At 52.2% G+C, this 20,334-nt stretch overlaps 1 protein-coding gene across 3 annotated transcripts; it reads left to right on the top strand.

The window, feature by feature from the left end:
* Positions 1-975: 975 nt before the first annotated feature.
* On the top strand, positions 976-18,533 carry SLC35F6 (solute carrier family 35 member F6). Of its 3 annotated transcripts, none has more exons than XM_004028970.5 (6): positions 976-1,178; positions 11,607-11,679; positions 12,402-12,573; positions 12,821-13,033; positions 13,729-13,839; positions 15,413-18,533. In XM_004028970.5, exons 1-6 carry the CDS (start codon positions 1,102-1,104, stop codon positions 15,880-15,882), a joined length of 1,116 nt encoding a protein of 371 aa, XP_004029019.3. In that variant the 5' UTR covers positions 976-1,101; the 3' UTR covers positions 15,883-18,533. The 3 variants fall into 3 exon arrangements, with proteins under 3 accessions (XP_004029019.3, XP_055233583.1, XP_055233582.1); XM_055377607.2 differs by lacking the exon at positions 976-1,178 and adding an exon at positions 1,317-1,750; XM_055377608.2 differs by lacking the exon at positions 13,729-13,839 and having other exon boundaries at positions 999-1,178.
* The last annotated feature ends 1,801 nt before the right edge of the window (positions 18,534-20,334 follow it).

The following is a 20,334-nucleotide window of genomic DNA, read 5'->3' as shown; positions in this document are numbered from 1 at the left end:
GTCTTGTCGCTGGCGTGACAGGGCATGGGTGCAGACTAGAGCGCTGGGAAAGGCATATTAGGAGCAGTTTTTTCTTTTCTTTTTCTTTCTTTTTTTTTTTGAGATGGAGTTTTCGCGCTTGTTGCCCAGACTGGAGTGCAATGGCTCCATCTTGGCTCACTGCAACTTCCATCTCCCAGGTTCAAGCGATTCTCCTGCCTCAGCCTCCGGAGTAGCTGAGATTACAAGCATGCACCCCCACACCTGGCTAATTTTTTATATTTTAGTAGAGATGGGGTTTCACCATGTTGGTCAGGCTGGTCTTGAACTCCGACCTCATGTGATCCACCTGCCTCAGCCTCCCAAAGTGCTGGGATTACAGGTGCGAGCCACCGTGCCCGGCCTTTTTTTTTTTTTTAAGACAGGGTGTCACTTTGTCACCCAGGCTGGACAAAACGATTCACAAAATGCTGTAATATCCACGATGCACCCTCACTGCACTGTCCCATCCGCCCCTTTTACAAATAGGAAGACCCAAAGATAAAAATAAGAAACCAAGGCCAGGCGCGGTGGTTCACGCCTGTAATCCCAATACTTTGGGATGCCGAGGAGGGCGGATCACCTGAGGTCGGGAGTTCGAGACCAGCCTGGCCAACATGGTGAAGCCCTGTCTCTACTGAAAATACAAAAAATTAGCTGGGCGTGGTGAAGGGCGCCTGTAATCCGAGCTACTCGGGAGGCTGAAGCAGGAGAATCACTTGAACCCAGGAGGCGGATATTGCAGTGAGCCGAGATCATGCCATTGCACTCCAGCCTGGGCGACAGAGTGAGACTCCGCAAAAAAATAGAAAAAAGAAACCCAAAAAGGCGGGGGAGAGTGAGGAAGAAAAGAAAAAAAAAACTGGAAAGCCTGGGCCGTGATTTGCCAGGACCACGGCGCGGCCACCAAAGCGCTCCAGGACGACTCTGCAGAGCGCGGGCACCGTGGCTCAGGCGAGCTCCCCGGGGGCGGGGCGAGCAGGAGGGGGTCACGTGACGCCCGGCCCGGAAGCGCTCGCGCAGGAGACCCTGGGTGACGGGGCCCGGCGCCGCTAACTGGACCGAACCCCAGCGTCCGCCGACATGGCCTGGACCAAGTACCAGCTGTTCCTGGCCGGGCTCATGCTCGTTACCGGCTCCATCAACACGCTCTCGGCAAAGTGAGTCTGGGCCCTGCCGGGCGTGCGGGCCCTGGCGACCCCGGCGCTCGTTCTACGCCTTCCCCCTTCTTGGCCCTGCCCTCCTGGCTTCTCCTGCTTTCCCACTTGCTCCGGTCAGTTCGCGCGCGTTATGACCACCCAAGGGATGCGAGGCCCGGGGAAATGCGGAGCGGGGCTGCGCCCCGGGCGGGGGGATCCGAGCCCCGGCTTTGATTTGCTGTACAGCCTCCGCTCCTGTTTCCACGTCTTTTAACAGGAGGGTTGGCCGATTCCTTTCCACGGCCCTTCCAGTGCTGGCGTCCAAGCCTGAGCACCTCCCCCCACGAGCTGGGAGAGACCCCTGGACTTGTGCACATGAGCCGCAGTAGTGGCTGTGCAGGCCGAGTGACCCAGTGAGCGTGGAGGCCTCAAGCGGCAGACAGGGAGGTGCCCCACGGCCCCTCAAGGATGAGGGGTTAGAGCTGCGCTTTGAAGCTTAGGTGGGATTTCGGAATGTGTCTGAGACTGTAAGGCAAGGAAAGTCTACGGAAAGGCCAGATCAAAGTCGATTGTAACCAGCATCAAATGCCCAGGTTAGATTTTCTCTCATAATCAGAAAAGTGCTTTTGAGCTGGGGAATGACATGTTGAAAGTGATAGGATTGACTCAGTGACATGAGGAGTGGTTTGGTGCAGGAAAAACCACACCAAGGCTGCTGCATAGCAGATGAGGGGAACTAGGAGGTGGCAGTGAGAAGAGAAAGGAAGGGACAACTGGTGGCAGAGACCAGGTGCCGAATGGCCACAGGCCTGACCCACATGAGCAAGAAACAAGGATCACTCCAGGGTTTCTGCCTGGGAGAAGAAAAGTGCCATTAACTCAGACAGAGAGGGCAAGTGGCCAGTTCAGCTCTGATGTATGGGGGTGAGACAGGGGGGACAGTTCCCAGGAGGTTAGGGACTAAGGACCCAGGGCAGTCATGAGGCTGAGGGACAGGGCCTAGCCTCCCCTCTGTTGTGGGCAGGATGGCATTTCTTTGTCTCTCTCTGTCTCCATCTCAGGGCAGGGCCTTCCTGCCCCTCCTTTTCTTGTTGCCCAGGCTGGAGTGCAATGGCACGATCTCGGCTTACTGCAACCTCCACCTCCTGGGTTCAAGCGATTCTCCTGCCTCAGCCTCCTGAGTAGCTGAGATTACAGGCATGCGCCACCACGTCCGGCTAATTTTGTATTTTTAGTAGAGACGAGGTTTCTCCATGTTGGTCAGGCTGGTCTTGAACTCCCGACCTCAGGTGATTCGCCGCCTCAGCCTCCCAGAGTGCTGGGATTACAGGTGTGAGCCACAGTGCCTGGCCCCTGCCCCTCCTTTTCACCATAAGAGCTGCAGTGCCCAGTGGCCTCTGTCTGAAATGATACCAAGGTACATGGAGAACAGTGGACAGTGGCCCTCTCCAAGTTAGACCTCATGTCCATCTGGGCCCTGTCAGGCTCCAGAGTGAGGCTGGATTGGTGTGGTGTGGAAAAGCTATCATCGGGAGCTTTTCCACTCTGAAGGTGGTGTTCCAGGTCCCCTGGGTTTTCTATCTGGCTTCACACTTTGAGAAACTGTGAGCCTTTTAAAGGGAAATGGCCATTTCTTATTCATTTTTGAGGCATTTATACCTAGCAAACTCCATCAGTGGTATGAAAAGTGCCTCATCAGGCACGTATAAGGTACCTACGGTGTGTAAGGGAAGGGGACAGAAGTGACCAAGAGGCGATCGCTGCCTTTGAGATGCTTGGAATCTGAGGTGGAGGAGACAGACGTGTACACACACGACAGTCACAGTGTTCTCCCTTCCCCAAACGGTGGGCACAGTCAGTGGAGTCCTGGGTGGGCCACACCTGTTCCTCTGGTTTACCTCTGGCCAACTGTGCCTTGTGGAGAACTGCTAGCTTCCCAGGCCCTGCATCCTCCTGAGGATCAGTCCTCATGCTGAATCCTTAGCTGTTCAGAGGCCCCAGCCTGAGGGCTCCCATCTCAGGATCTGAACGCAGCAAAGCAAGTCTTCTGTTCTGTCATGCCAGCCAGGGCCTCTGTCAAGTGCTTAGAGAGCGGCTGTAAGTCCACCAGGGCTGCTGCCCACAAGGAGAATCCAGATTGCCAGTTACTGCTGGGGTAAACTGTGCTGATTCACCTCCTTCCTTAGAAAACTCCAAACCAGTCAGGTAGGAAGCTTAGAGATCCTCAATCCCAGAAGGTGTCGCCTTTAAAGGCTGCCTGAGAGTCAGGAAAGAGGCTCCCAAGTGACAGACCCAACTTTTGGTCCTGTCCCCTGCCTGACAGCTGGTGTGGGGCCTCTCAGGATCCTCCCACCCCAAGATGGGCCCCCAAATTGGACCCTAAACAGTGTTCTAAGGTCAAACCACAAGAAGGGATACTCTTAGGGAGAAAGAACATGTGGGAGCAGCTGCATGCACCCCGATGTGAAGTATGGATTTGAAATCACGTTTCTGGCCCGGCGCGGTGGCTTACGCCTGTCATCCCAGCACTTTGGGAGGCAGAAGCGGGTGGATCACTTGAGGTCAGGAGTTTGAGACCAGCCTGACCAATATGGTGAAACTGCATCTCTACTAAAAATACAAAAATTAGCCGGGCGTGGTAGTGTGCACCTGTAGTCCCAGCTACTTGGGAGGCTGAGACAGGAGAATTGCTTGAATCCGGGAGGCGGGGGTTGCAATGAGCCAAGATTGCACCACTGCCCTCCAACCTGGGTGACAGAGTGAGACTCGGTCTCAAAAAAAAAAAATAAAAGGAAATCACATTTTTGACCCACGATTTCCAGCAGTCACAGACAGACAAGCATGTGCTGACAACTAGCAGAAGCATCTCATGCACAAAGAGCACCTCGCATGCCCCAGGCCCTGCTCTGCCCTTTCATGTGTGAACTCAGGGAATTCTCATAACCACCCTATCAGGCAAAGATAGGGGCTGATATTCCTGTATAAGGAAACTGAGGTAGGAAATGATTAAATTCCTTGCCCAAGTTCAACGTAGCTACTAAGTGGCAGAGTTTATAGCTGAGCCAGCATGGTCTGGCTCTAGCATCCATGCTCTTAACCACCACTGGAGGGTGTGGCTGGGGACTTCTCCAGTCATTTTGGGGTCATTTAGAGTTGTTAAAAGCATAGAAATCATCCAGTCTAATCCCCACAATTTACAAAGGAGGCCTCAGGAGAAGTTTCTTTCTGTGATTCAACTGTTTGGTGTCTGAATGAAGGCTGGAACCCAGGCCTCAGGACTTTAAGTCCTGTTCTTTTATGACTGTGATACCCCAGAGTCCCTCCTTCCTGGGAGTTTCCTCTCACAGCTCCCCAGGCCAGGACAGAGAAGCCTGTGCTTGTGGAAGTTGTAAACCTGTAAGTGGCATCTGCGCTCCCAGCCTTTGATGTGCCTCTCTCCAGGACTGGGCTGCCAGCCTCTCAGCCAGCCCAGAGACACTGCTGACAGGGTCCTCCCGCTGGAGTCCAGGCCACTCAAGGTTCAGACTGACAGCCTATGGTTGTCTCTGGCAGTTTCTTGGCCTGTGACAAGAGTGATGTTTCCCTTCCCACGTTCTTGGGAGGATGAAAGGCAGTGGATGAGGAAGCACATCTGAGCACGTGCTGCCTGCTGTGCTGGGGCGGCAGGTCAGCTTTCCTCTCTGCGGCCCCATCCCTGGGTCCTGGCAGGGGGCCCCTCCCTGTGAAGTGGCTTCTTCTTTCCCTGGCTGTTTTCTCAAAACCTCCTCACTAGCACCTTCTGTCGATCATCTTCTTTAGGCCAAGCCATTTCTGTCTGCCTGAGCCAGTGCCCCATCCACAGGTACTCATTTCAGAACCCCAGTCTCCTGAATCCAACTGAGGTTCTACATATGAAGAGCTGGGGTCAGCTGGGCACTGTGGCTCCAGCCTGTAATCCCAGACTGGAGGCTGAGGTGGGATGATCATTTGAGCCCAGGAGTTCAAGATCAGCCTGGACAACATAGGGAGACCTTGTTCTCTACAAATAATAATAATAAATAATTAATTAATAGAGCCAGGGTCAAGTAGATGCTCACTAAGTAAGGCTCAGCTCCCCTCCTAAGTTCTGCAGGCTGTAGGGCCCTCCCAGCCAGGCAGGGATATGAGCCTGACTTCCTTTCATGCCCAGGCCAGGGACCCTGCCAAGAAGGTGGCAGGAAGCCTGGAAACCACTAGGCCTCTACTAGAGAAGAGGTGTTCGCTCTTCTGTGTCCTTTCTGTGCCAGCTCCAATGTTTGCCCTTGGCAGCTGCCCCACCACCCTTGAGTTCCATGAACTGGCATGGGATAATTGCTTCAAAGGGGTTGTTGGGCCAGCTTGTGGAAGCCTTAACTCAGGAGGACAGTGTAGTAGAGTGGGAAGTTCGTGAGGCTTGGGAGCTGAGGAATAGATGAGCCACTGGACCTCTCTGAGCCTCAGTTTTCTCATCTGTAAAATGGACTTGGTGATCCCTGCCGTACCTTCTTCCTGGACACTGAAGATCTACTGAGGAAGGTTTCCTTTTTTTTTTTTTTTTTTTTTGAGACGGAGTCTGGCTCTGTCATCCAGGCTGGAGTGCAGTGGTGTGATCTCAGCTCACTGCAAGCTCCGCCTCCCGGGTGAACGCATTCTCATGCCTCAGCCTCCTGAGTAACTGGGACTACAGGTGCCTGCCACCATGCCCGGATAATTTTTTTGTATTTTTTTAGTAGAGACAGGGTTTCATTGTGTTAGCCAGGATGGTCTCGATCTCCTGACCTCACCCATCTCGGCCTCCCAAAGTGCTGGGATTACAGGCATGAGCCACTGTGCCCAGCCTTTTTTTTTTTTTTTTTTAAAGACACGATCTCTCTCTGTTGCCCAGGCTGGAGTGCAATGGTGCCATCTCAGCTCACTGCAACCTTGAGCCATCCTCCCACCTCAGCCTCCCAAGTAGATGGGACCACAGACACCCGCCACTGTGCCCACCTAATTTTTGTATTTTTTGTAGAGACAGCGTCTTGCCATGTTTCCTAGGCTGGTCTCAAACTCCTGGGCTCAAGCAATCCACCTGCCTCAGCCTCCCAAAGTGTTGGGATTACAGGCATGCACCACCACACCCAGCTTAAGGAAAGTTTTCTAGTCCATAGAGATGAGAGGGCTCACCATTGTCACCTCAGGAGCCAGGGCCACCTGCTGTGGCACCCCAGAGAGTGGAGAAGCCTTGGCCCTTCTGTAGGTCCCAGGCAGGAGAAAGAAGGGGACTCACTGGTCTTGACAAGCTGGGGACACAAGAGGAAGTGGCAGAGATTCTGTGGGAATGGCCACAGCTAATCTGCCCAAGCCAGCCCCATCGCCACTTCCTCAGTCTGTTTTCACCACCCCCGCTCACGTGGACATGCACACCTCCCAGAATGCTGAGCTTTGAGTTTGGGCCTGGCCATGCTAGGGAGTGACTCACCACCCAGCACGGAGAGCCCACTCCCCAGCCTGCCCGCCAAAAGGAGCGGCCTCAGCTTGTCCCCACTAGGACCCTTCGGGCCTCCTGCCCTGGAGGTCGTCTCCCCTAGAATACAGTGTCTGTGGAGAAGACAGGCCCACCTGCTGGGCTGCCCCTCTCCTCCCACCAGCTAGGGGAGCAGGAACTCAGAGGAGAGCTTCAGAGCGTCAGGGAGGGGGCGCATGACTGCCTGCTGAGCTTCCAGTGTACTGGCCCTGTCTCAACATCTGAGGAGCCGTGAGCCCCTCGAGCCCTCTCTGGCCCCTGGGTTCCTGTCTGTCAAATAAGGAGTTTCGTTCAGCTGATGGCTGAGTTTCTTCTGTTTCAGCATTGTGGCTCTGTGAACTGCAGGGACAATAGCCTGAGGTCCCTCCAGCCACCTCTGCCTCAGCCAGCAGGACAGGTTCCAGACGTTTTTCCAGTAGCTTTCAGGCTGAAGCGGAGCTGGGGCCACGCTGAACCCAACAAGGGGGAGATGGCTTCTGCTCAGTGAAGGGAAAGGAGAAGGGGCAGAAAATGAGTTTTGCTGAATACCTGCCATGTGCCAGGTCATGTATATATCCTTATATCATGTATTGCTTTTGACAGTTTGTCAGTGTTGGTATGATTACCCTGTAACTTGTCCAGCCTGTGGGACTCAAAACTCTGGGTTTTCTCTGTATTCTGCCTTTTCTGAGTATAAATTCAAGCATGGTTTGACCCTGGATCTGCCTTAAGCCTCAGAGTCCCCATCTAAAATGAGGATCCTTGTTGTAAGGCTTAACGGGACAGTCCCCATGAAGTGTTCTATGAATTGTGCATTTAAGGAAACATGGGCTGGGTGCAATGGCTCACACCTGTAATCCCAGCACTTCGGGAGGCTGAGGCAGGTCAATCTCTTGAGGCCAGGAGTTCGAGACTAGCCTGGGCAGCATAAACAAGGCCGCATCTTTGCAAAAAATACAAAAATTAGCCGGGCATGGTGGCCCATGCCTGTAGTCCCAGCTACTCAGGAGGCTGAGGTGAGAGGATCACCTGAGCCTTGGGAGGCTGATGCTGTAGTGAGCCGTGATTGTGCCACTGCACTCCAGCCTCGGCGACAGAGTAATACCCTGTCTGAGAAAACAAAACAAAAAGACAAACGTTGTTGGCCGGACACAGAGGCTTATACCTGTAATCCCATCACTTTGGGAGATTGATACGGGTGGATCACTTGAGGTCAGGAGTTCGAGACCATCCTGGCCAACGTGGTGAAACTCCGTCTCTACAAAAAATATAAAAATTAGCTGGGCATGGTGGTGGGTGTCCGTAATCCCAGCTACTTGGGAGGCTAAGGCAGGAGAATCACTTGAACCTGGAAAGCAGAGGTTGCAGTGAGCCAAGATCGCGCCGCTACACTCCAGCCTGGGTGACAGAGGGAGGCTCCGTTTCAAAAAAAAAACAAGAACAAAAACAAAAGACAACAAACAACAAACGTTGTGAAGAACTGACAGCAAAGTGCTGCCCACCTTAGGGGTCACTGCTGTCATCCCCAGGCAAACTGGGGCTGGATTTTTGTTCTAGCCTGTGAGGCTGGGGTCTTTTCTGATTCTGCGCCAGGAGTCGAAACCTGTCTCCAATCCAGGATGAGAAGCCTGGCTTTCTGCCCCAAGGTACCTGCAGGCCTGAGCATCTCAGGCTGGGCAAGGCAGCCCATGCTGCTGACACCCAATCCCTTGGGCTGTCAGCCTGCCCCAGGCCCTCAGATACAAAGAGATTCCATTTCCCCAGCCGGGAGCGCTGCCAGCCAGGCCTGTCTAGGCAGACCTACCCATGGAGAAAGCGAAGACAACCCCTGTGGGAGGTGGGGAGCTCAGCACCAGCCCTACAGTCAGCTCCCCAAGAAGCACCCCATCCTTGGGGAAGGACAGGCCCCGAGGGGTTTCCCCTATGGACCAACTTGTTCTACCAGCAGGGGGCCCTCAGACTCAGGTGGGAAGAAGGACTCATGGAAATGTGGCCTCAGCTTCCATACCTGCCCCCTACAGACAAAAATCATAATAAAATAAATAATAATCCTTGCCTGGAGCTTCTGATCGACCTTCATGGACCTGGCAATAGCTCCCTTGTCCCTCCTAGAGGAGACTTGGCTCCTGGCCTGGGGATTCCCATCTCTCTGACTTCACTTGCTCTGGGTAGTTGGCTCTGTGCCCTTGGTAAGGCTTGACCTCTTCTCTCTTCCTTGCTTTGCCTCTGTTTCACTCAGTTGCCTCATGCAGGCCTTCTCAGGGGGCTCTTTCTGCAAAAGCAAGACTGGGTTCGAGAGCAGCCCTGCTGGGTCTGTGGCCCTTACCCATGTTCCATGTCCTGTCCTGGCCAGGGATCCAAGAGCCAACAGCATATCAGGCGGAAATTAGGCACCATGGGTGCAGTGGCTCATGCCTATAATCTCAGCAACTCAGGAGGCTGAGGCGGGAGGATTGCTTGAGCCCAGGAGTTCAAGACCAGCCATGGCAACATAGTGAGACCCTCTCTCTAAAAAAAAAAAAGAGAGAAAGAAGTGAGACTCCAGCCCATGAGGTCAGGTGTTTCCTGACCTGGGGTAGAGGCTTCCCCAGCTCCCAGACTCCCTGTTCCATAGCAGGCGCTTTCTTTGCCCCACTGGTACTGGTTACAGCCTAGTCCCCAAGCCATGCCAGGCTCCAGATTTCTCTCTGCCTTCTAAACAGTTCTGTCCGAACTTCTCCCTTCAACTCTCCTTTGCCCCTGCCATTCCCAAGAACCACAAGCAATCTTAACTACCCCTCTTTCTCCACATCTCCAGGAGCTGGTGGGATCTCTCACTGTGGAATAGGTTTGCCATAGCCCTGTTTTCTTCCGCAAACTCAGAGGCATATAGAGAAGCCAAAGCTGGACAGGGACTTTGTCAAACCTAGACCCTAACTGCGGCACAACCAGTGGCACATGCTCTGGGCGCTGCAGGGGAGGTACAGGAACCAGAGGACTCCCCCGCCCTTTGGGAGCTGAAGCTCGCTACAGAGATGAGCCAATGGCAGTGCAGGGCTGTGCACTGCAATCTGACTGCCCTGGAAAGACATTTCAAGGAAAGGCATTTAATAAAAAGAAGTCCCGAGTCTTGCAGTTTAAAGACATCCACTGCCTATGCAGGATATGCTGCAGTGGGAGTAGGTCGGTGGCCCACAGGAAACGGCTCTGGGTCTGTGTTGACTTCAGTCAGCACATGATGTTACTGATGCATTTGGAGCTGTGTCAACGAACCCAGGGTGTCAACATGAGGGAGGGCCACGCCTTGCTAGCCTCAGTCTGGGCCAGATCACATGCTCTTGGCTCTGGGCCTGGGAACACCAGAGTACTTCCAGAAGTCAGTGGCCAGGGGTGAAAGGTTAGGAGAGGCTGGAGCTGTTTAGCCAGGAGATGAGAAGATTCAGAAGAAGGTCAACAAGTCCCCAGATACCTAAAGGGCTTTCAAATGAAAGATTAGACAAGATTCCACAGACCTAACCAAGCCCAGCAAAGACGAAATTCCAGACAGAGAATTTTCATGCACAGATGGCAGACAGTTCAGAGTGATTGGTGGTTAAGCTGCCCAAAGCACTATGCCACAAAGGATTCTGGGCTTGTGTCTAGGCTCATCGGGGAAGTATGTCATAATCAGTCATCACCATCTGCCGGGTGCTGACTGGGAGGTCATGCCATGAGTGTGATGTCTTTGCCACCTGCTTGAAAGTCAGCATTAGAAAGATCTTCCAAACCATTCAGGCTCTTTGAAGGTGAGCAGGTGGTCTGTATTAAGTGGTCATTTCCCAGGACCCAAATACTCCTGTAGACCAGAGGTTCTTGATATTTTTCATGCCATGGGACTCTTTGACAGTCTGGCACAGCCTATGGACCTCTTCTTACTGTCATGTTTTAAAATGTGTAAATAAGACCAAGGATTGGGCCGGGCGCGGTGGCTCACGCCTGTAATCCCAGCACGTTGGGAGGCTGAGGAGGGTGGTTCACAAGGTCAGGAGATCGAGACCATCCTGGCTAACACGGTGAAACACCGTCTCTACTAAAAATACAAAAAAAAAATTAGCCAGGCGTGGTGGCGGGCGCCTGTAGTCCCAGCTGCTCAGGAGGCTGAGGCAGGAGAATGGCGTGAACCCGGGAGACGGAGCTTGCAGTGAGCTGAGATCTTGCCACTGCACTCCAGCCTGGACAACAGAGTGAGACTCCATTAAGAAAAAAAAAAAAAAAGACCAAGGATTACAAAAGAAGTCAATTAAATTGAAATACAGTTATCAAACACTTTAAAAAGCAAATTCGTGATATAGTAATATATATAGATATGCTTTTTTTTTTTTTTTCTGAGACAGGATCTTGCTCCATCACCCAGGCTGGAGTGCAGTGGTGCAATATCGGCTCACTGCAGCCTCTGCCCCCCAGGTTCAAGTGAGTCTCATGTCTCAGACTCCTGAGTAGCTGGGATTACAGGCATGTACCACCATGCCCGGCTAATTTTTGTATTTTTAGTAGAGACGGGGTTTCACCATGTTGGCCAGGCGGTCTCGAACTCCAGACGTCAAGTGATCCACCCACCTCAGCCTCCCAAAGTGTTGGGATTACAGGCGTGAGCCACTGCGCCCAGCTATATAGAAATGCTTTCTACTACATTAAGTTATAAGTGGGTCTGACTACTGTAATTTTCATGAGTGATGAGTGTAAATGATACCTCACGATATATACAATGACTGTAATGTGATCATGAGAGTATCTGTGATTTCTATGCATTACAGAGGCACAGACACAGTAACTTGAGGAAATGCCTAGTTAAAACTCCTTGAGGTGAAGACTGGCCCCTTTGAGAGGGAGCCCCACTCTGAGGCTGAGTCACCCAGGTCTGGGCCTCTTGACATTGAGAGGTGTGAGCCTCTTCACTAGCACCAGGGTAGGATGCTGCCAGGGTCTGACCTTCCCTCTCTCTCCTACAGATGGGCGGACAATTTCATGGCCGAGGGCTGCGGAGGGAGCAAGGAGCACAGCTTCCAGCATCCCTTCCTCCAGGTATCTGGCCCTGTCCCTCCTACCTCCTGTCTCCTGGGCCTCAGACCAGGCGCCACCCCCCGCCATGAGGCCAGGCTGTTTCCTGACCTAGGAGTGGAGGTGTCTTCTGCTCCCAGAAGAGCCATCCACTTCTCTCTTTCCCTCCCCAGAGCAGAATCCAAGGTTTAGAATAGGGCAAAGAGCACCATCCTCTGCGAAAGTCCTGGCAAGTGGTCATGTCCTCACCACATCCGAGTCAGGACACATGGAAAACATCAACCCTAGTGACAAAAGTCAACTCTCTATCCACTGGGAGCCCAGACCCCAATTGGGACAGGGCAGACACCATAAATGGAAGACACTATTTGTTGAACTGAGAATCAGGAGACTCAAATGTCAGCCCCAGCTCTACCAGCAACTTGCTTTGTGGCCTTACATAAGTCTTTGAGCCTGTCTTGGGTCTAGGTTTCTCCACCTGCGATTTGACTAGGGGTTGGCCTAGATGGATGGTTTTCAGAAAGGGCTCTGCACAGCCTTAGGTTTCATCAGGATGTATGGGGGCTTTGGGGCAGACCTAGGAGGCTGTCTCTAGCCTCCATGGCAGCTCTGCATTTGTCTATTGTACATATTGGGGTTCTGGGTAAGCTCTTGTTTGACAAAAGTTTGCATTAAAAAAAAAATAGTTAAAGATGATCCCCAAGATCCCTTCCAGCTCTGAAGTCCTCGGGTTTTCATCCCTGCAGGCAGTGGGCATGTTCCTGGGAGAATTCTCCTGCCTGGCTGCCTTCTACCTCCTCCGGTGCAGAGCCGCAGGGCAATCAGACTCCAGCGTAGACCCCCAGCAGCCCTTCAACCCTCTTCTTTTCCTGCCCCCAGCGCTCTGTGACATGACAGGGACCAGCCTCATGTATGTGGGTGAGTAACCAGGCCAGGCTGAGAGGGGCTCAGGGGAAGCTGTGGCTGAAGGGGCTACTGGTGAAACAGCCCCATCCCACCCACCTCCACTTCATCCCACCATTCCCCCAGACTCACACGCACAGGCACACAGGCAGGACTGATCGAGCACTTACTATGAGCTTGGCATGTCTATCACCAAAGACCCCTTAGTGACAGATGGCCTTCGCCTTGGGAAGCTAACTGTAATTTGCTTCTCCTTTCCTAGCTCTGAACATGACCAGTGCTTCCAGCTTCCAGATGCTGCGGGGTGCAGTGATCATATTCACTGGCCTGTTCTCGGTGGCCTTCCTGGGCCGGAGGCTGGTGCTGAGCCAGTGGCTGGGCATCCTAGCCACCATCGCGGGGCTGGTGGTTGTGGGCCTGGCTGACCTCCTGAGCAAGCACGACAGTCAGCACAAGCTCAGCGAAGTGATCACAGGTGCGGCCAGGGGCAGGGACATGGGGCTGCCCTATCCTGCCCTGTCCTCCTTGGGAGCCCAGCACAGACTCATACAAGCTCTGCCATGTGCCATATGCCAAGCCCTGGGTGAGGTGGGTAGCTCTGGAGGTGATGGATAGAATGTAGGGAAGACTGCAAAGGGATGTGGCTCCACCAAGGATGAGTGGTAGGCTGGGCAGGGCGAGGGGCTGGCTTGTCCTTTGATACAGATGCAGACATGCAAACTACTGGATTTGGGAGTGGAAAGGAACAGGTGCTTACCAAGTGCCCAGCCTGGTGCTGAGCACTGTGTGTTCATCATCACAGTGACTCCCACAGGCCCCAAAGGGATGCATCACAGCCCATTTTACAATGAAGTGACTGTCCTGGGTCACTTAGGGTCAGGATCAACCAAGAAATGTCTATCTCAAAGCCTGTTGCTTCTTGAAAGACCTGCGTCATACCCCGTGGGGCAGCTCTTAGACACAGGCAGGCCTCTGGGGCCTTAGCCTGGAGCTGCTGGCATGCCCCTGAGGGACCAGGGAATCAGGGACAGGCAGTGGTGACTGTGCCTGTGAACTATAGGGGGCCCTGCAGAGGTCAGGGGCTGGCATGTTTGGTCGCTGTGGCCATGCTTTCCTGGCCCCCAGCCCCAGTGCAGCCCTGTTCTCATCTGGGTCCCTCCTTCCCCACAGGGGACCTGTTGATCATCATGGCCCAGATCATCGTTGCCATCCAGATGGTGCTAGAGGAGAAGTTCGTCTACAAACACAATGTGCACCCACTGCGGGCAGTTGGCACTGAGGGTGTGTGTGGGCACGGGCCTGGAAGGAGTGGGGTAGAAGGGAGCCTGGGGAGCTGAGCACAGGACAAGGTGCCAGGGTTCACTTGTAGGGGGTGAACTTCCTGCCCCGCCTTGCCTTCCAGATGTGTTTTGACAAGTCTTCTGACACCTGCTGTGCCAGGAACTAGAGGAGACCAAGGACAGAGATGAATGAGATGCAAGCCCTTCAGAGGAGGTGACCAGCAGGAAGAAAGGGCAGTCAGTGAATTCAAATTTGGACCACTTGTGCTCAACTGATGTCTCATTGGCCATGCCTATCTGAGTCTCTCAGGACAGGGAGGGTGGCATTCGAGCTGCAAATTTCAACAGGCAGTAGTAGGAGCAACTCCAAACAGAGCAAAGGCACGGGGGACTGGACGTGAATTTGAAAACCAGTGAGGAATAATTTTGAGTGTGGCCGGGTGCGGTGGCTCATGCCTGTAATCCCAGCACTTTTGAGAGGCCAAAGCGGGTGGATCACTTGAGGTCAGGAGTTTGAAACCAGCCTGCCCAACATGGCAAAACCGTCTCTACAAAAAATACAAAAATTACAAAAATTAGCTGGGCGTGGTGGCACATGCCTGTAATCCCAGCTACTCAGGAGACTGAGACAGGAGAATGGCCTGAACTGGGGGAGCAGAGGCTGCAGCAAGCCAAGATTGCGCCACCGCACTCCAGCCTGGGCAACAGAATGAGACTCCATCTCAAAAAATAATAATAATTTGAGTGCAGTATAGGTTTGATGTTGGGGAAATAATCAGGAATTAAGTAGGTCAGGGTCATGTCATAGAGAACTTTACCATCAGGCAAGTAGATTTAGACTTTAAATGACGGAGGAATCACTGAAAGTTTTTGAGCAGGGAAGTAACTTATCAAAATTATGAGATTAGCAAGATAGAGCTGCGCTTTCAAAGAATGGCCTGGAGGCTAGTGCCTGTTGGGGAGCAGCTCTTGTCTGGCCCCCAGTGAGCTAAGGGACTTAGGCAGAAGGTGAATTAGCTATGTCACCGACCATGCAGTCTATTTCCACTCATTTCTGTTTTCTAGCAAGACCTTAATGAGTGAAGCAGTGCATGGACTTACCTTCTGGCGCAAGCTCCTTGTCACAGACCAGTAACGCACTGAACTAGAAAGCTGTGTTTTTCCAAACTTGTGAAAATAATGTAGTCAGTTGCAGCTGGCAGTTCTTTTTTTAAATGAATAGAATTTTTAAATATCAGAGCATTGTATACTGTAAGGGTAATGTTTTTATGAGTGTGTGTGTATGTGTGTGTGTGTCCATGAACCTGTGCACACGTGTACTGGGTCACAATATAAAATGTATTTCTTACTCTTGATCCAGTCAAAAAAACCCTGAGTAAAAGTGGAGAAGGGACAGCTAGAACCCATCTAATAGGCCACAAGCTCCTGATGAGAGACTGAGGGACGTGAAAGGAGGGAGCCTGCATGAGGACCACTGGGAGGGAATGACCCGAGATCAGAGGAGGCTAAGCCGGTGGGCTGTGCTGGGGGTCTGGGGGAAAGTGGAGAGTGTAACTGTTTCCTCTACTCCCCAGGCCTGTTTGGCTTTGTGATCCTCTCCCTGCTGCTGGTGCCCATGTACTACATCCCAGCCGGCTCCTTCAGCGGAAACCCTCGTGGGACACTGGAGGATGCATTGGACGCCTTCTGCCAGGTGGGCCGGCAGCCGCTCATTGCCGTGGCACTGCTGGGCAACATCAGCAGCATTGCCTTCTTCAACTTCGCAGGCATCAGCGTCACCAAGGAACTGAGTGCCACCACCCGCATGGTGTTGGACAGCTTGCGCACCGTTGTCATCTGGGCACTGAGCCTGGCACTGGGCTGGGAGGCCTTCCATGCACTGCAGATCCTTGGCTTCCTCATACTCCTTATAGGCACTGCCCTCTACAATGGGCTACACCGTCCGCTGCTGGGCCGCCTGTCCAGGGGCCGGCCCCTGGCAGAGGAGAGCGAGCAGGAGAGACTGCTGGGTGGCACCCGGACTCCCATCAATGATGCCAGCTGAAGTTCCCTGGAGGCTTCTACTGCCACCCGGGTGCTCCTTCACCCTGAGACTGAGGCCACATAGGCTGGTGGGCCCCGAATGCCCTGTCCCCAAGGCCTCACCCTGTCCCCTCCCTGCAGAACCCCCAGGGCAGCTGCTGCCACAGAAGATAACAACACCCAAGTCCTCTTTTTCTCACTACCACCTGCAGGGTGGTGTTACCCAGCCTCCACAAGCCTGAGTGCAGTGGCAGACCTCAGCTCTCTGGACCCCTCCTACAGCACTAGAGCTAAATCATGAAGTTGAATTGTAGGAATTTACCACCGTAGTGTATCTGAATCATAAACTAGATTATCATAGTTATCTAGTTTATGAGTCATAAGCTAGATTTGATTCTTCAAAGAAGAAAAGTCAGTGAGTAAATTTAAACCAGAACTAAGCATTATATTTTCTTTTTTTTTTTTTGAGACAGTGTCTCGCCCTGTCGCCCAGGCTGGAGTGCAGTGGCACGATCTCGGCTCACTACAACCTCTGCCTCCCAGGTTCAGATGATTCTCCTGCCTCAGCCTCCCGAGTAGCTGGGATTACAGGTGCATAACACCACGCCTGGGTAATTTTTATAGAGATGGGGTTTCACCATGTTGGCCAGGCTGGTCTCAAACTCCTGACCTCAGGTGATCTGCCTGCCTCGGCCTCCCAAAGTGCTGGGATTACAGGCGTGAGACACCACACCCAGCCATAACTAAGCATTATGTTTTCTAAAACTTCTAAGATCCTCCCTAAACCCGTCTGGAGACATGGGTTTTAGCCCAGACTCTGCCTCAAACTCACTGTAGCTCCCAGCACATTACCCAGTTGCTCTGGGCCTTGGTGTTATGCTCTGGGAAGTAGATGTTGATGCTGTGGCCTTAGTGCCTTCTGGCCCCAGCATTCCATGGGCCTGTGATCTTGACCAACCTGAGAAAACAGTAACAGCCCATCAACTGGAAATACCCCTCTGCCCACAGCACCACCCTTCTGTGCTGTTTTTTTTTGTTGTTGTTTGTTTGTTTTTGTTTGTTTCTTCTTTTTGAGACAGAGTCTTGCTCTGTTGCCACGCTGGAGTTCAGTGGTGTGATCTCGGCTCACTGCAACCTCCCGCTCCCAGGTTCAAGCAATTCCCCTGCCTCAGCCTCCTGAGTAGCTGGGACTACAGGCGTGTGCCACCACACCCGGCTAATTTTTTGCATTCTTTAATAGAGACGGGGTTTTGCCATGTTGGCCAGGATGGTCTCAATCTCCTGACCTCATGATCCACCTGCCTCAGCCTCCCAAAGTGCTGGGATTACAGGCATGAGCCACCACGCCCAGCCTTTTTTTTTTTTTTTTTTTTTTTCCTTGAGAGACAGGGTCTTGCTCTGTCACCCAGGCACAGCTTACTGCAGCCTTGAACTCCTGGGATCAATCAGTCCTCCTGCCTCAGCCTCCTGAGTAGCTAAGACTAACAGGTATGTACCACCATGCCTGGTTTATTGTTTTATTTTTTTGGCAGAGATGGGTCTCACTGTGTTGCCCAGGCTGATCTCAAACTCCTGGCCTCAAGCGATCCTCCCGTCTCAGCCTCCCAAAGTGCTGGGATTACAGACCTGAGCCACCACACCTGGGCAACAGAGTGAAACCTGTCCCTGTTTTCCTGCTCTTACTCTCACCTCTGAGGCCTCCTCTGCCTGGAAGAGATTACAGGGAAATTCCAGGCAGCCCTTGTCAATTGTTTTTATGAATTCTTTACCTGCTCCTTTTAAAGACAAGGAAACTGAGGCCCAAAGTTCTAAGTTGTTTGGCAAATGGAGTCTCCTACCCTCAGCTCCTGCAAGGACCTGGGGGACCCCCATGTCCAGCAGCCACATGATTCTGTAGCAGACAGGGACCTAGAGCACATCTGGATCTCAGCCCCACCCCTGGCAACCTGCCTGCCTAGAGAACTCCCAAGATGACAGACTTCCTAGGATTCTGCCATTTAGAATAATTCTGGTATCCTGGGCGTTGCGTTAAGTTGCTTAACTTTCATTCTGTCTTACGATAGTCTTCAGAGGTGGGAACAGTTGAAGAAACCATGCCCCAGAGAAGGTTAAGTGACTTCCTCTTTATGGAGCCAGTGTTCCAACCTAGGTTTGCCTGATACCAGACCTGTGGCCCCACCTCCCATGCAGGTCTCTGTGGGGTCTTTGGGATGGATCTCCTAGGGCTGGGCTGGAAGCCTCATGTACTGTTGTCTTCTAGGTAACCACCCTGAAGAGAAGGGGTGGCATCAGGAACTGCAGGGAACCAAGCAGTCTTTGGTCCAGTGCTGCTCCTTGGAACACTTGAGTGTGGCCTCAAACCATTCTCCTGGGTAGCTCAGTCATAAAACACCGAATGCCTGCCTCAAAATAGCCTCTGAGGGAAGGGAGCTGTTGACAAGTGAAGCCCTCAGGTTGTGTGGGATTCCAGCAGGTTATTACAGCTTGTGGGGGGAGGGAGGGTCCATTCCACCAGCTTTGAATCCCAGGGTCCCCTCAGCTTCACTGGGCCACAGTGTCTGTCCCAGGAAGAAGCAAATGGACAGTGAGGATGATGGAGAGACTACAGCTGCCTTGTCTAAAACCTGGGATCTTAAAAGTGTTATTTTGGCTTTATTTTTTAAAAAAAGAAAAGGAAAATTGGCGATTGTATTAATCCATTCTCGCATTGCTATAAAGAAATACCTGAGACTGGGTAATTTAATTTATAAAGAAAAGAGGTTTAATTGGCTCACAGTTCTGCAGGCTATACAGGAAGCATAGTAGCATCTGCTTCTGGGGAGGCCTCAGGAAACTTACAATCATAGTGGAAAGGCAAAGGGGAAGCAGACACATCTTATGTGGCCAGAGTAGGAGCAAGGGGGCGCGGGAGGAGGTGCCACACACGTTTTAAACAACCAGATCTCACAAGAACACTCTCAAGAGGACAGTACCAAGTGGAATGCTGTTAAACCATTCATGAGAAACGCACCCCCATGATCCAGTCACCTCCCACTAGGCCCCACCTCCAAGATTGGGGATTACATTTCAATATGAGATTTGGGTGGGGACACACATCCAAACTATATCAGCAGTACTGGACATTTTTCATGAGAGAGAAGGGGCACAAGAGGATGTCTGGAGCTAGCCTCTAGAATGTTGGTGTGGAAAATCTCTCCAATGTTTGAAAAGCATACCAATTACCTAGTCTTCCATTCATTGTTCAAATGAAGAAACCCAAAAAGCAGAAGGAACTTCCCAAGGGTCACACAGTCAGTTAACAGGCAAAAGCCAGATGTCCCGGTTCTCAATCCTCGCCTGTCCCATTCTGCCACAGATACTGCAGCCAGAGGCCAGGCATGGTGGCTCACGCCTGTAATCCCAGCACTTTGGGAGGCCGAGGTGGGTGGTTCACCTGAGGTCAGAAGTTCGAGACCAGCCTGGCCAGCATGGCAAAACCCTGTCTCTAGTAAACATACAAAAATTAGCTGGGCATGGTGGCACAAGCCTGTATCTCAGCTACTCAGGAGGCTGAGGCAGGAGAATCGCTTGAACCCGGGAGGCAGAGTTTGCAGTGAGCCAAGATCACGCCACTGCACTCCAGACTGGGCAACAGTGAGACTCAGTCTCAAAAAAGAAAAAAAAAGCTTAAAAATAAAGATATAAACTGGGTGCGGTGGCTCACGCCTGTAATCCCAGCACTTTGGGAGGCTGAGGTGGGCGGATCACGAGGTCAGGAGATCGAGACCATCCTGGCTAACACAGTGAAACCCCGTCTCTACTAAAAGTACAAAAAATTAGCCGGGCGTGGTGGCGGGGGCCTGTAGTCCCAGCTACTTGGGAGGCTGAGGCGGGAGAATGGTGTGAACCTGGGAGGTGGAGCTTGCAGTGAGCCGAGATCGGGCCACTGCACTCCAGCCTGGGCGACAGAGTGAGACTCCGTCTCAAAAAAAAAAAAAAAAAGATATAAAGAAAAAATGTTTTTGTATACTTGCAGTGTGTGTTTTAAGCTAAGTGTTATTACAAGAGTCAAATTTTACAGTTCAAAAGCTTATAAAGTTAAAATGTTACATTAAGCTAAGATTAATTTATTATTGAAGAAGGAAAATTTTTCTTTTTAGAGACAGAGTCTTGATCTGTTGCTGTCACTGGGGTGCAGTGGCATGATCCTATCTCACTGTAGCCTTAAACTCCTGGGCTCAAGTGATCCTCCTGCCTCAGCCTCCCGAGTAGCTGGCACTACAGGCATGCACCACCGTGCCCAGCTAATTGTTTTTATTTCCTGCGGAGATGGGGTCTCACCACGTTGCCCAGACTGATCTCGAACTACTGGGCTCAAACAATGCTCCTGCCTTGGCCTTCCAAAATTTTAGGATTACAGGGGTGAGCCAGTATACCTAGCCCATTTTTTATACTGTTTTTTTACTGTACCTTTTCTAGGTTACATATGTTAGAT

The sequence above is a fragment of the Gorilla gorilla genome, chromosome 12, assembly GCF_029281585.2.
Source record: "Gorilla gorilla gorilla isolate KB3781 chromosome 12, NHGRI_mGorGor1-v2.1_pri, whole genome shotgun sequence".
NCBI classification, from domain to species: Eukaryota; Metazoa; Chordata; class Mammalia; order Primates; family Hominidae; genus Gorilla; species Gorilla gorilla.
The sequence above is the reverse complement of the archived record's forward strand: the minus strand, read 5'-3'. Positions and strand labels throughout refer to the sequence as shown.

Bases quoted from the DNA above. Each gene is read 5' to 3' on its own strand.
- SLC35F6 (XM_004028970.5), top strand. From the start codon at position 1,102: ATGGCCTGGACCAAGTACCAGCTGTTCCTGGCCGGGCTCATGCTCGTT. The intron at 1,179-11,606 runs GTGAGTCTGGGC...TCTCTCCTACAG, and splicing joins ATCAACACGCTCTCGGCAAA to ATGGGCGGACAATTTCATGG. The intron at 11,680-12,401 runs GTATCTGGCCCT...TCATCCCTGCAG, and splicing joins TCCAGCATCCCTTCCTCCAG to GCAGTGGGCATGTTCCTGGG.